General features: G+C 44.5%; 1 protein-coding gene across 1 annotated transcript; it reads left to right on the forward strand.

Annotated features, from left to right (window-relative positions):
* The first annotated feature begins 518 nt into the window (after positions 1-518).
* On the forward strand, positions 519-12,262 carry LOC147211127 (rho-related GTP-binding protein RhoA-D). The gene is made up of 5 exons (XM_086122298.1): positions 519-637; positions 4,887-5,042; positions 7,981-8,101; positions 10,483-10,613; positions 10,700-12,262. Exons 2-5 carry the CDS (start codon positions 4,887-4,889, stop codon positions 10,871-10,873), a joined length of 582 nt encoding a protein of 193 aa, XP_085978424.1. The 5' UTR covers positions 519-637; the 3' UTR covers positions 10,874-12,262.
* The last annotated feature ends 187 nt before the right edge of the window (positions 12,263-12,449 follow it).

Here is a 12,449-nt window from a genome sequence, read left to right on the forward strand (position 1 = left end):
TTTGTGACAACTGAGAAGAAAATAATATCCATCCATTTTCGAATACAGTAGTGCAATGCAAGGGACATCAGGAGAGGATGACATGTCAAACATTTGACCTGCTTTTAGTGGTATAAAAACACTGATAGCTAATTTGAGTACGGCAGAAAAGTTAAGATCAACCAATTCAAAGCCAAACATTTAAATAGTAACCAAATTAAAGCCAAATAATTGACATCACATCGAACCACAGAGGGGCGTGGGAATTGGAACAGTTAAATCACACGGACCAATAGCGTGGAGGTGTTGTCCCTCGTCATCAAGTTGCGTTCAGAGAAATCGATTTGTCCAAAATGTTTGAGGACCTAATCCACTGTATAACACCCGAACATGTCATCTATTTGTGCCACGTTGTTTCCAGAATTCCACTTTAATCTATAAACGTGAAATAAAAGCCAGGAAAAAGGAACTTAGAGGCCAACCACCCAAGGTGTTTTCCACCGAAAGAACATATGATTGATAGGTTTTACGAGGAACGTGAACGCAGCAGTCTCGGAGGGTATGCGTCTGATTCCTTCCCAGCTGCTTCACTTCACTTCTGCCAGTTTGGGAAGGAGGGACGGAGGTTCTCAATATTTGAAAGTCTTCTTCGGCCGAGGTAGGCGAACAACCCCAAATTTTAACAGGTCAATAGCGTCACTGGCTTCCTGAGGCAACAATGTGACTTTGACCTGAAACCACCACTGCTCATTTAGCTAGCCACTTAGCTATCTATCTAGCAACAGCTCACTGACTTGTTGAAACATGATGTTTGTTACTTGTGCCGAACTTTTCCCCATGTCCATCCCAAATGTATTTCGAGGTTTCTGCGTGGCGGCTCACCACGAGGATAACATTTGACGTTGAAACTGATTTCTTTGGAACCTTGAACCGGGCAAGCTATCACTGAAACTAGCACGGTGTGCCTGGGGGTTGATGACGTCATCTAATTGTGAAGTTCAAATTTGCACTTTTAAAAGGCGTCAGTTTGTTGACCTCGGTATATACCGGGAGTGTGTTTTATCTTTGTATTGCGATGAATTGTCTGGTTGCTATCAAATGTAGTTGAGACTAGTGTTCGAGTGTGGAGCAGTTTCAAAGGTTGCTGAAATGTTTCTCCGGAGGAATCTGAGCCACCACACCCTTGTTGTGCTGCTCGGCTCCATGAGAGCAGACCCTCCGTTTGTATCCATGCTACAGCATGCTTCCCAATAAAAGAGAAAAAATGCACTGCACTACGTGCTGTACTGATAGTCCAACCTGCAAAGTGCCATTAAAACGGTACGTGCGCGCGCGCACACACGTTTACTACACACACGTAGACGCAAACTGTAGTTTTAGAAAATCCCAAGCGAAATATGTTTATATCACAATTTAACTGAACACATTAAAGCCTGAAAAAATAGTTTATTGACAAATTTGATGAAAAGTTTTCCCGAAGTGAAATCCTGACAGGCGTCAAACCCGAAAGTGTGACGTCACTTTAGGGCAACAATAGCGGGGCTCCCTATGGAAAGGGTACAAACAAAGCCAGTTAGAAATCGATTCGGAAAGCAACATTTCAAAGTTATCTGAGGGGATCCAGGTGTTTGATGAGTTGGAGGGTGCGGGGTTTTTTGACAAAATGGATATTGGACCTTACATGTACGAGCCAGATGCTCAGGATGTGGAAAATGTTGTGCCTGAACGGCCAGACATGGAGTGGAGAAGAGACCATTGGGATTGGAAGAACGGTATGCCATATAGGCTGTGGTTATTAGCCTAGCGTTATTGTTTGAAATTCAATGCTTTGCCGTGCTGTACATTGCTCACGATAGGATTACCTACTTGGTCCAGGTATTCCCGCTAGCACTGAGCACAAGTCATAGTGGGTCGGTGTCTTACATTGTCACTGCTAAGGTAGTTCTGTTGCGTTGTCGGCCATTCCGCACATTATATCGGCAGCATTGTTAGTTACAGAGGATTCCATTCATGCGCTCATATAATTTGAATGTTTTCGTACAGGATTACAACCATGTACATGTATAATACTTTGAATCCAATGTTTCCATAAACAGCCAGAGTTATTCATTGATTCGCGCACCTACTGTACCTTTTTTGCAAATCCAGTTGAGAAAATAAAGGTCTTCTAAGTGCTTGTAACAAAGAATGCTCGTCGACGCCGGCGTAAAATGTATCCACTTTGGGAGAGGGAAACAGTAATGTTCTAATTTTCTGGTCCATTGACGTGCCCAATTCTCTACTTTTGCCACTCAAACAACTGTTTGCCTGAATGCGAATAGTGCATCGCGCTACAGCACCAAGGGATTTTGCCGAATAACTTGATACTGATGGCAAAGAGCAGTTAACGGAACAATCAACAATGCATTACAGTGGCGGCTCGCTGCTCGTTCTTCTGGCAGCACATTTCCCATGCGGACGGTCTACTTGTGTCAATGACATCCACCCTTAGAACAGCATCGTCAAACTGCACACAGATGCCAGTCCACCTCACGTGCTCCACCATGCAGTATTTTCCTCCTCTTCAGGAAAGTAGAATGTGCTTGTGTGTTTTCAATGGGCGAACCACGGACTTGTTGAGCAAGTCCAGCATGTGCCAATGGGGGATTGTCTTTGGTGCTTATCAGAGGAGGTTTCTTGGCTCAGTGCCGCAATAGCTGATGTCAGACTAGTCTCAAGAACTTTGCAGTCACTGCCAGTGTCCTGCTGAAAACGGAACATGGCTTGAAGAGCTCAGAAGAAAATGCTGGGATGAGATTCACCGACTCACTGCTTCTCTTGGAGTGTTCACACGTGCAAATTAGCTCTGGCGTAGCCCTGGAAAACAGCTTACACCGGACCAAATTTGATCCACCTCAGGGAGATTAGGGTTGTTCACACGGCAAGATTTGGTCCGGTGCTACGCCGGGGCTGCCCCAGCAGAGCGTTCACACGTGCAAATTAGCTCCGGCGTAGCCCCGGAAAACGGCTTACACCGGAGCAAATTTGATCCACCTCAGGGAGGTGGTTTAAAATTTTGCTCCAGCGCAAATGCTTGTTTGCGAAGCAGCACCGGTGTAAATTTGCACGTGTGAACGCAACTGGGTTAAATTTGCTCCAGAGCAAATGCTTGTGAAGAGTTTACGTACGGCGAGAATGTGTTGCTTTCGTGCTCTGTCGGACTTCCGTCATGTGTTTGTTTAATAACGACACAAGACTTGGCTGTTAACATCTTTCCTTTTGTAGGAGACTGGACTGTCTCAGAGTTGTTTGTGTAGTTTGTTCCTTTGTTGTGTGTTCACAACCCCCCGCACCCCATATAATTTATTTTGCGATTTCCTCTCTTGATTTTCTTTTTGGCGCATTACGTGTTTGCTTTTCTGAGTGTCATTGAAGTCATCGTTGATTTACGTTTTCGGGGGCGGTCACTCTCAAGCAGAAGGCACGGAGACCGAGAAGGAGAAGGACATGCCTGTCCAGTAGTCGCTTGAGTTGTGTATACGTTTTAAAAAGGACCAACACGACAGCTCATTTGTTTTCTGTCGTTTTGCTCCGCTGCAGAAACTGCCGTGTGAACGCAAGTGGGGCTGCACCGACGCTGTGCCGGTGCCGACACGCTCAGCGGCTTTGTACGTGTGAACGCTCCACACAATTTGCTGCGGTGCAAAATATATCGCAACAAAATACATCCGTGCAGCGCCGGAGCAAATGTGTGCCGTGTGAACACCCCTTCTGACTCTACTTGATGAGCAATTGGAAATGTGTGTCAGTCGTGGAGATGAGTAGAATTCTCTGGGAGTGTTTCCTGTTTGAATGTCTGCACTTGTAGCTGCAGGACATTGTGGAACGCGAGACCGGCTGTCGCAAGTAAGGAGCTCACATTAGCAAGGTTGCGAAGAAAGCTGAGACTACACGTAAATTGGTAAGGTTCCCGAGGTGGTGCAAACTTGAGCCAACAGAAATGACCCGATCAGCAAAGAGCGGACGTGACGTCAGAGGAAAAAAAGGCAACCCCCCCCCCCCCCCCCACACACACACACACACACATCCGTTTGAAATAACTGCTTCCAGTGCTGTCAGCTGCTGGAGTATGCATGACTCCAGGGGCTTCTGGCCATTTCAAGTGCAGTCAAATGCTGAATGAAACAAACTGTCACCTCTCATGTGTGTTGTTTTGAATATTGGATGGACTTCCGCCGCTGAAGAGTGGTGTTGCTCACCAAGAATAGGTCACAGCAAAAAAATTTGATTGCCGCCGGGAAGCGGTCGAGGGCGTCCTGTCCACTCATTTATTTTGTGCAGAAAGAAAGTGGCTTCGGCTTGCCAGGCTAGGCACTTGTCGCCATTTGATTCTCGTATTAAAATCTAACGTTTGGTGTTTAAAGTCATTTGTAATCCCCAATTATTGCGACATGTCCACTTGAAGAGAAGAGCCCCAAAATTAGACAAGATTTAGATGGGAAGTAATTAAAACTGAAGATGGAGAAGGCAAGCAGAGCAGTGATGTGAACCTATCATTCAAGTGCCTGTTCGTCAGGCTATTTCCAACAGGGAACTGTTGGGAACTTGCAATCGCTTTTCCTGTGGTCAACGTGTAGTGTCCGTATAACGATTAGCTGCAAAATGAGGCCAGGTTTTAGTTGTATAATGGGCCAAAAAATTCTAGTTTGCTTAATTGTTAAGAAAAAAAAGCGTAAGACATTTCTTCAGGACTTGGAGCCTCCAAGTGGAGGTCCTTATGCACGTGTGATATTGACAGTGGCAGACGTGTTCGTGTTCTTTTCCCAGATCCAACCCAGGAAGCGGGTGGTGGGCGGCTGTTCCGCTCTGACTTCTTTGGGCATTTTTTATTTTGGAGCTCCACTAAGCAAATTGTCTTGCACTTGCAGATGGCAGCCATCAGGAAGAAGTTGGTGATTGTGGGAGACGGCGCGTGCGGCAAGACCTGTCTGCTCATCGTCTTCAGTAAGGACCAGTTCCCGGAGGTCTATGTGCCCACAGTCTTTGAGAACTACATTGCCGACATTGAAGTGGATTGCAAACAGGTACATCGCGTGCGCACGTCGGGAACAAATGTGGAATCTGAACAAGCGCTTGGTACTTTTTATTTGCAACTGTGCAGCTGAACTGCAGCCAACAACAGGAAATGGATCAGTGGCACCTTCCTGTGCAGGCGTGGAAATCCCCGCCCCCCACCCTTTGTACAATGTGACTCATGTCCTCTTTCCTGTTCTTGCTTCCTGCTCCTCAAAATCAGGCACCTCGGATGTGAACGAAGCTGCTCACATCGAAAGACATGTATTACCTTGGAAAGCCGTAGCTGCCTCCTGCCTGATGTCACTTGCGTCAAATGACTAGTTTTATCATTGGCAAAGCGATGGGCAGACCTGAAATGAGTGCGCAGCGTCCAAAGTGCTGAAAAGCAGGGCGCAGCCTGGGAAAAGGCCACATGATAACTGGACAACAGTTGCCGCTGCCTGCCTACGTGCGTTAAGATTCAATTTGAATTGAGATTCAATTTCAAATAAGACCAACCAGCGCAGGCAGGTCCGTGATTTTGTGTCTGTGGGAATTATAGCCCCCCCCCCCTTTTTTTTTTTTCTTCAATTACCGGTACATTGAAAATGGTGTCACAAGATAAGTGAGGTCTTGTAATCAACTTAAGACGACTCCCAATCGTCCGGGAATCTGTGAAGTTGTTTTGCGTAACGGTGTTACTTTTATATTTGACTTGGATTGAATCCCACTCGAAACATGAAGCAAAAAGTAGGCATTTGTGGCGATGGCAGCAATTCATCCACGCAGATGGTTGATATGCAGCCATCTCGTTACCTCTGCGTCTCGCGTCCTAGACGCATAATTTTCTCACGGGACGCACAGTTCCAAATAATGTGCGTTTTTGGGACGCAAAGAAATTTCTCAGTCAAAACAAACAAACAAAAAAATGACGGCAAGCCTGAGGATTTCACGGTAACAATCGTTACCGGTAGTGTGTCATTTCCGTGGCGTCATTTTAACGGAACCGAAAAATAGTTTAACCATAAAAGTCACCGCACACGAGTTGACTGAGATCAATGCGATTTCACTGTGCCTGTATGTGTGTTTGTGGTGTGGTGTGTGAGTGTCTTTCTTCTAATTTACTTTCGTTTTGTTTTGTTTTCAGTGTTGGGGCGGGTGGGGGGGGGGGGGGGCGCAACAGATCATGTTATGTGCGCATGCGGGTTGATATTTTAGTCCGCAAACTGAGGAATCGCGCGGGTGAAAGTTTGAGATGGCGGCGAAAAAAACTCACAAAGGTCTACTAATTACGACATTTAAGAAATGGGAATGCCAATCTGATTTTTCGTATGAATCGTCCAAAGGGCGTATCAAGAAACTCACCTGTGACGTATGCACAGAACACGAGAGCAAGATATGACGAGAGGCACGATTACGAGGCAAGTTGGTCATTAGATTTGTAGGCTAATCGCTATGAAAAATATTATGAAACAGTATTGGTCATTCTATAATTTACTGGTTGTAGCATGGTAACTTTATGAATAAAACATTCGTCACAAGATGTAGTAATGCTAATGTTAACTGTTGGTAGAACTAATGATGACGTGTGTTAAATTCTTTCATCAAAATGATAGTAGATTACACATGCATCGTCTTGGGAAGAGGATGTCAAGCCAGATCAATATTTACCTGTATTTATGATTACCAGTCAATTAATCTTTGCAGTGTGAGATTGGAAAAAATACTCAGATGATGCCACATGAGTACACCAGTTTTTGATCCATTTCTTTTTTGGAATAAACCTGGAGTACACAGCTGCTGATGTAATGTTCATTGTTAATGCATAGTTTTCAAACATTTACCCTTGAAACATTATACTTTTGAGTGTCAGAATTCTTGATTATGAATATCAGTCAAAATGGAAAAATGGGTTCCCATGATGAACGTTTACGGAACCCAACATTAGATACCGTGGTTTCCCATTGGGTAATCCGACGGAACCGAAAAACGGTTACCATCAATTTCCGAAATCCTCAGGCCTGCTACTGAATTATTTAACTTTTTGCAGCATTTGTTTATAATTGTATGTGTATGTTGTTGTTTGTGTTATTATCTTATGCAATTTAATGAGTAGACCGTTTCAGAATTCGAAATTTGGGACTCTCTCAATGCATAATGGCACTCATACTTTTCTGATCAGCGAGTCCTTGGGACTCGCTGCCGGTAAAGTGTAATATTATCACTGGATATGTTATGCGCGGCAATGACAGGAGAAGACGTCTCCATGAAATGAGATCAAGGAGCGTCCTCTCATCTGCCCAAAATCTTTCTCCCGCCTCCCGCTTCATCCCTGCGTCGTTCTGAATTGAGGCACCACAAGCGGGACCGTCATTTACGTGTGTGAACCTGTGACGCTTTTTTTTCTGTATGTCACTTGACATTGTGTTTCGTGCTCATGCCAGATGCGTTACGCTCACATGAGAAGTGGCTTTTGTTTTTGTAACGTGACCAAGTTCATAAGAAGATCGGAGCCAGATTGTGCTGTGCAGCGGAGCCTTTGGCTGATCCTTCCACACCCAAAGCATTTTGTGTCCTCTGACAAGTACCCAATCTACCGAAAGTACACTATTGATTGACCAGAAGTTTTCCTCCCCTTTTCCATTCATCAACAGTAGAAACATGGGTTGTCTTTTGGCCAAAATCATCTGTTTCTGAACAGTGAGCACAGAAGGTGAGCTTTTCGTGAAAACTGAAGCAGACAAATTATTTTTATGTATGTATTTAATTTGCTGTTGTGAGACCCCAAATTATAAAGCAACAAAAACAATGCCGACAAAGAGCTTTTGATGGCAAAATAATCATTTATTTACTCAAGCAGGCCGTGAGCAACACTTGCTCACTCACCGCTTGGAGTGTTCTTGGAGTCTTCCCACGAACCCACATTTGAAATGTGCTGACCGTCTGTTTTGTGCCCCCTATCGGCAGGTGGAACTAGCGCTGTGGGACACGGCGGGCCAGGAGGACTACGACAGATTGAGGCCTCTCTCCTACCCTGACACAGACGTTATCCTCATGTGCTTCTCGATTGACAGCCCCGACAGTCTTGGTAAGTCGCGTCAAGAATGCGCTTGATGACCAGATAGGCCGCTCTGTCAGCATGCTGCTGGCATTTGGCAATGTTTGCGTCAAACGTGCTTGGACTTTATTCATCCCGTGAGAGATACGCCATCGTCACAGCAGCAATACTCCCAAACACGCCCACAACTCCTCTTCAGAATTGCTGTCCAAGCAAAGCCAGAGAGCAGCATTAAGGGGGAATTCAGAGAAATGTCATTCTAATCGAAAAGCTGGAAACAAGATGAAACTGTTGCCTGTTGGCACATGCTCAGCAATGTTCCCTCAAAGCTGCGCAACTGCGCACCGGTCGCACACTCTCAGCGCACTAGAGAACCAATCCAGCGTAGTGAGCACAATGCAAATGAATTACTGTAGGTAGCCCACATTTTTTTTCTGTCATTTTGCTGTGTAATTCAGTGAGTGACAGGTGTCCAGCCATTCGTACGATACGATGCAATGACGCTATGCACTGATAGAACTTGTGCATGTGTTCTCCTCATACACGCTACATAACAATAACAGTGCGGCGGAGATAAGTGGCGCTCATGCTAACCCTTAATCATGGCGAAATGAGCGGGCAGTGACTGTGATACCGTGACTCCCCAAACCAAAATAAAAATAAACTGCGGTTCTTTTAAGTTGGAATGGCTGTCGGAGTATGTGCAAAGAAAAGAACAAGCGGTGAACCTGGGTGAGATCTTTTCTTCTTCGAGTGAGAAAGGTCTGCTCTGCAAAACATGCAGCAAAGCTAAAGTTGTAAGCAAATTTTCCAATGGAAAAATACAGACTAAATGGAGGCTGGACTACCTCAAGCGACACATTCAGCAGAAAAGTCATCTTTAATGCTGTTGGAATTATACGAAGACTCAAGCTGGGAAAACGGATTCGTACATTATTGGAGAGAGCGCAAACGATCGGGAGAAAAAGAATCGTCTGTGCCACAGAAAAGAAAATCGGACCCTGTGCAAGTTAAAGTTCTCATTGACAATATATTTCTTGCCACTAAAATGAATGCATTAATTGCTGTTATAATTTGTGTCTTTTAATAAGCAATGAGAATTTCTATGATCCCAGGTGTGATACTGGTGCGTGGCCACAGCGAGAACTTCTGATGTTGCTCACAGTGGTCCTCGTGTGCTCAGGGAGATTGTCTGTTTGCCCAGAGATATGAAAAATTAGAGGGAACATTGATGCTCAGTAGTAAACACCCCAACCCCATTTCACTCCTGTATTTATTTAGTCGCATGTTATGAATGGCAAGCATGTCTGTGTGTTCTTTCCCACGCCAGTGTTGGTATTCCTTCTCTCGGCACTTGAGCAGAAGGCCAGTGACCTCTCTGTTTAGATTTGCATAGACCACGGGCAGCAGGAAACGTCAACGTTACCCTTTTAAGGGAATATGCTGCCATTGTGTGCACTACCTTCTGCAGCACTCCCCAATTTTGATGCCTTCACTGTCATTTTCAAAATTCTATCTTCACCAAATGTTGGAAATGGAAGCAAGGAATTGGGTCCTTTTTGGGCACATGTTTTCGTCTAATATTAAACATCACCCGTAGCAATAAAATGTATCTTATGTAGGACTTCTGGTAATGCCGCTTAAATGCACGTAAATTTCTTTTTCTGGCAAGTTGCCCGTCTTATTTAATTGTTTTTGTTCAGTCTCTTTGTACTTCCTGGTACCAAAGTTGAAGGGACCGTGACCAGTAGGATACCTGGTGGTTCGGGACTGTTGGTTTCTTATTTATTTTTTTCTAATTGCCAGCAATTAGAAAATTCAATTCTCCAAAAAAAAAAAAAAAAAAAGACCTCAAGCTATTAGTTTACTGTCAATCAAAATATTGCACATTGTGTAATTTAAAGCAATTACATAGCGAGCGTTACCTTCGGAATGTCCGCTAGCTTAACACAGTGCGAAAACTCAACAGACAGCCTGACAAACGTATTCAGGAGTCACAGTATTCTAACCCTTTAAGCAACAGACAGATGGAAGATATATCAAGATACATCCTATCGTCGGCCACATAGCACAATTGTGCTGAATGTAGTAATAAAAAGCACATTAAAATCAATACTGAATATTTCTGGGTGGTGAATTTTAATGCTTTTTTTTTTTTTGGACAGAGACCGATGTTATCAGTGCCCCAGTCAAGTGTCCCTTTCAGGGTAGAAAAGGAAAACTGGTTCTGGTTAATCACGAACGATATGTTTTATCCTTGGCTTCAGCTTCCTGAGCCACTCAGTTATCTATTTCTGCACCCTGCCGGTCAAGGTATGCGCAGAAGGAGCACAGTGTGGGGCACTTGTGATTTCTTGAAAGTTTATTTGAGATGTCAAGGCAGCACTATATTTTATTTTTCCTTCTCATAGAAAACATTCCAGAGAAATGGACACCTGAAGTCAAACACTTTTGTCCCAACGTCCCCATCATCCTGGTAGGCAACAAAAAGGACCTCAGGAATGACGAGAACACGCGCAGAGAGCTGGCCAAGATGAAACAGGTAAGGCCAACCCAGTCGCAAACGCTCCGACATAAGCGTCGCCGGCCGCACAATTTTTACTTTCTACGTGACGGCAACACCTGCAGGAGCCGGTCAAGTCTGACGAAGGCAGAGACATGGCCAATCGCATCAGCGCTTTCGGCTACCTGGAGTGCTCGGCCAAGACCAAGGACGGCGTGCGGGAGGTGTTTGAGATGGCCACCCGGGCCGCCCTGCAGGTGCGTAAGCGCAAGAAGAGGAACGGCTGCCAGCTCCTGTGAGGAGGTTGGGGGTGGGGCAGCTGGCTTGCCAAACGCCAGTTGACCAAGGGCTCAAGGGATGTGGAGAACCCTTCACTCAGTGGCATCTGTGGACCTTGCAGATACGCCACTGGCCAATATCAAAGACTGACACGCCTGTAACAGCAAAAACCCATCGACCGTTGTAGGACTTTTCCTCCGCTTCTCACCACTTTTCTTTGTCTTCAATCTTTTGATGCCAAGGACCCACAACTCCTCCTCACAAATGTTTGTATTTATGTGCAATTACTTAACAAATATATCACATCTGCATCTGCAATAAGTTGCTTTCTGTCTAATTTGTGTTGAATTGAGTCCCGCTTCTCCTGTCTGTTTGCGTCACAACCCAGATGTCATAATTCACTGTTCCCCAAATCTTTTCCAGTGTGTCTTTAGTGAGCTTTTCTCTATTGTGAGCTATAGCATGTGCAGGTATTGATAATAGCTCACGGATTGGACACGATCCATATTTAGAATATGGCCTGACAAAATCAATATTGATCTAACATGTCACTGTGTACCATTTTACAAATGCACAACACATGAAAGGGCTGTCCAAGTCATTTTTGTGGTGGGCCACTTTGTGGGTACGGCTCATTGAGCCGTTATGATGAAACCAAGTACAATGTTTCGTCTCATCATATGTTGCATATACACAAAGTGATCGCTTACTGGTTTTGAAATCAGAAGTAAATAATAGTTGTTGAATTGTTCAACTTACTATAAAAAAGGGTAACAAACAAATCTTGCAAAAGCTTAACATCACTACACATGACAGTTTTTATCCAAGAGCCATGGAAGTGGACATGATTTGATTTCATGGACCAGATGTGGCCCCCTTTCCTTGAGTTTGACACCTGTGACATATACAGCACACAACTCTTAATTTCACCCGGGTAACAGTCCACTCACAAAGTCCGCGTTTTGTTTTGTTGTTTTTTACCTCAATTTATTTTATGACAAGCCTCCGCATGAGTAAAAACATCTTTATTTGACATGAGAAATATTAATCAGATTCCGCTTATCAGCAGGACCATCGGGAAAAGTCCCGACCGACTCTCTGTTCAATGGGTCGAGGCTCCCCTATCACCCTTGCCCGCACCAACGCAGTAGCGCAAGGAGACCTTCTTTAAACCGGTCTCGAGATGAATTCGCCTAGGTTTACTAACTGCCTTTAGGTTTATGGAGCCAATCCAATCGTTTGTTCGTCCTCAATGAGTAACCACACCGAATTAAGAATTGATAACGTGACAACTCCATTTATACACAGGGTTCCCACCGGTCCATAAAAGTTGTAAAATTATGTTCTTAATTGTCCTTAAGTTTCAGGGAATGCTTCTAAAATCAATAAAAATTAACCTGTGGTGTTTATTTCATTTGTGTATGTGATTTTCCCCACCCTTCCAATTAATAGTTTTGTCGGGAAATGCGCCTGGCGCCCTTCCCCTCAAACCCTGCTGTCGGGCTACATGCCTTCCTGGTTTCGGCTCTGCTTTTCCCGCCGTTTCCGATGAGTTTCGATGATGATCATTTCGGGTCATTTTGGGCCAATTTGACA

Source organism: Hippocampus guttulatus, chromosome 1, assembly GCF_054856545.1.
Source record: "Hippocampus guttulatus isolate MCC_2025c chromosome 1, RoL_Hgut_1.0, whole genome shotgun sequence".
NCBI classification, from domain to species: domain Eukaryota; kingdom Metazoa; phylum Chordata; class Actinopteri; order Syngnathiformes; family Syngnathidae; genus Hippocampus; species Hippocampus guttulatus.

Bases quoted from the DNA above. Each gene is read 5' to 3' on its own strand.
- LOC147211127 (XM_086122298.1), top strand. From the start codon at position 4,887: ATGGCAGCCATCAGGAAGAAGTTGGTGATTGTGGGAGACGGCGCGTGC. The intron at 5,043-7,980 runs GTACATCGCGTG...CCCTATCGGCAG, and splicing joins TTGAAGTGGATTGCAAACAG to GTGGAACTAGCGCTGTGGGA. The intron at 8,102-10,482 runs GTAAGTCGCGTC...TCCTTCTCATAG, and splicing joins TGACAGCCCCGACAGTCTTG to AAAACATTCCAGAGAAATGG.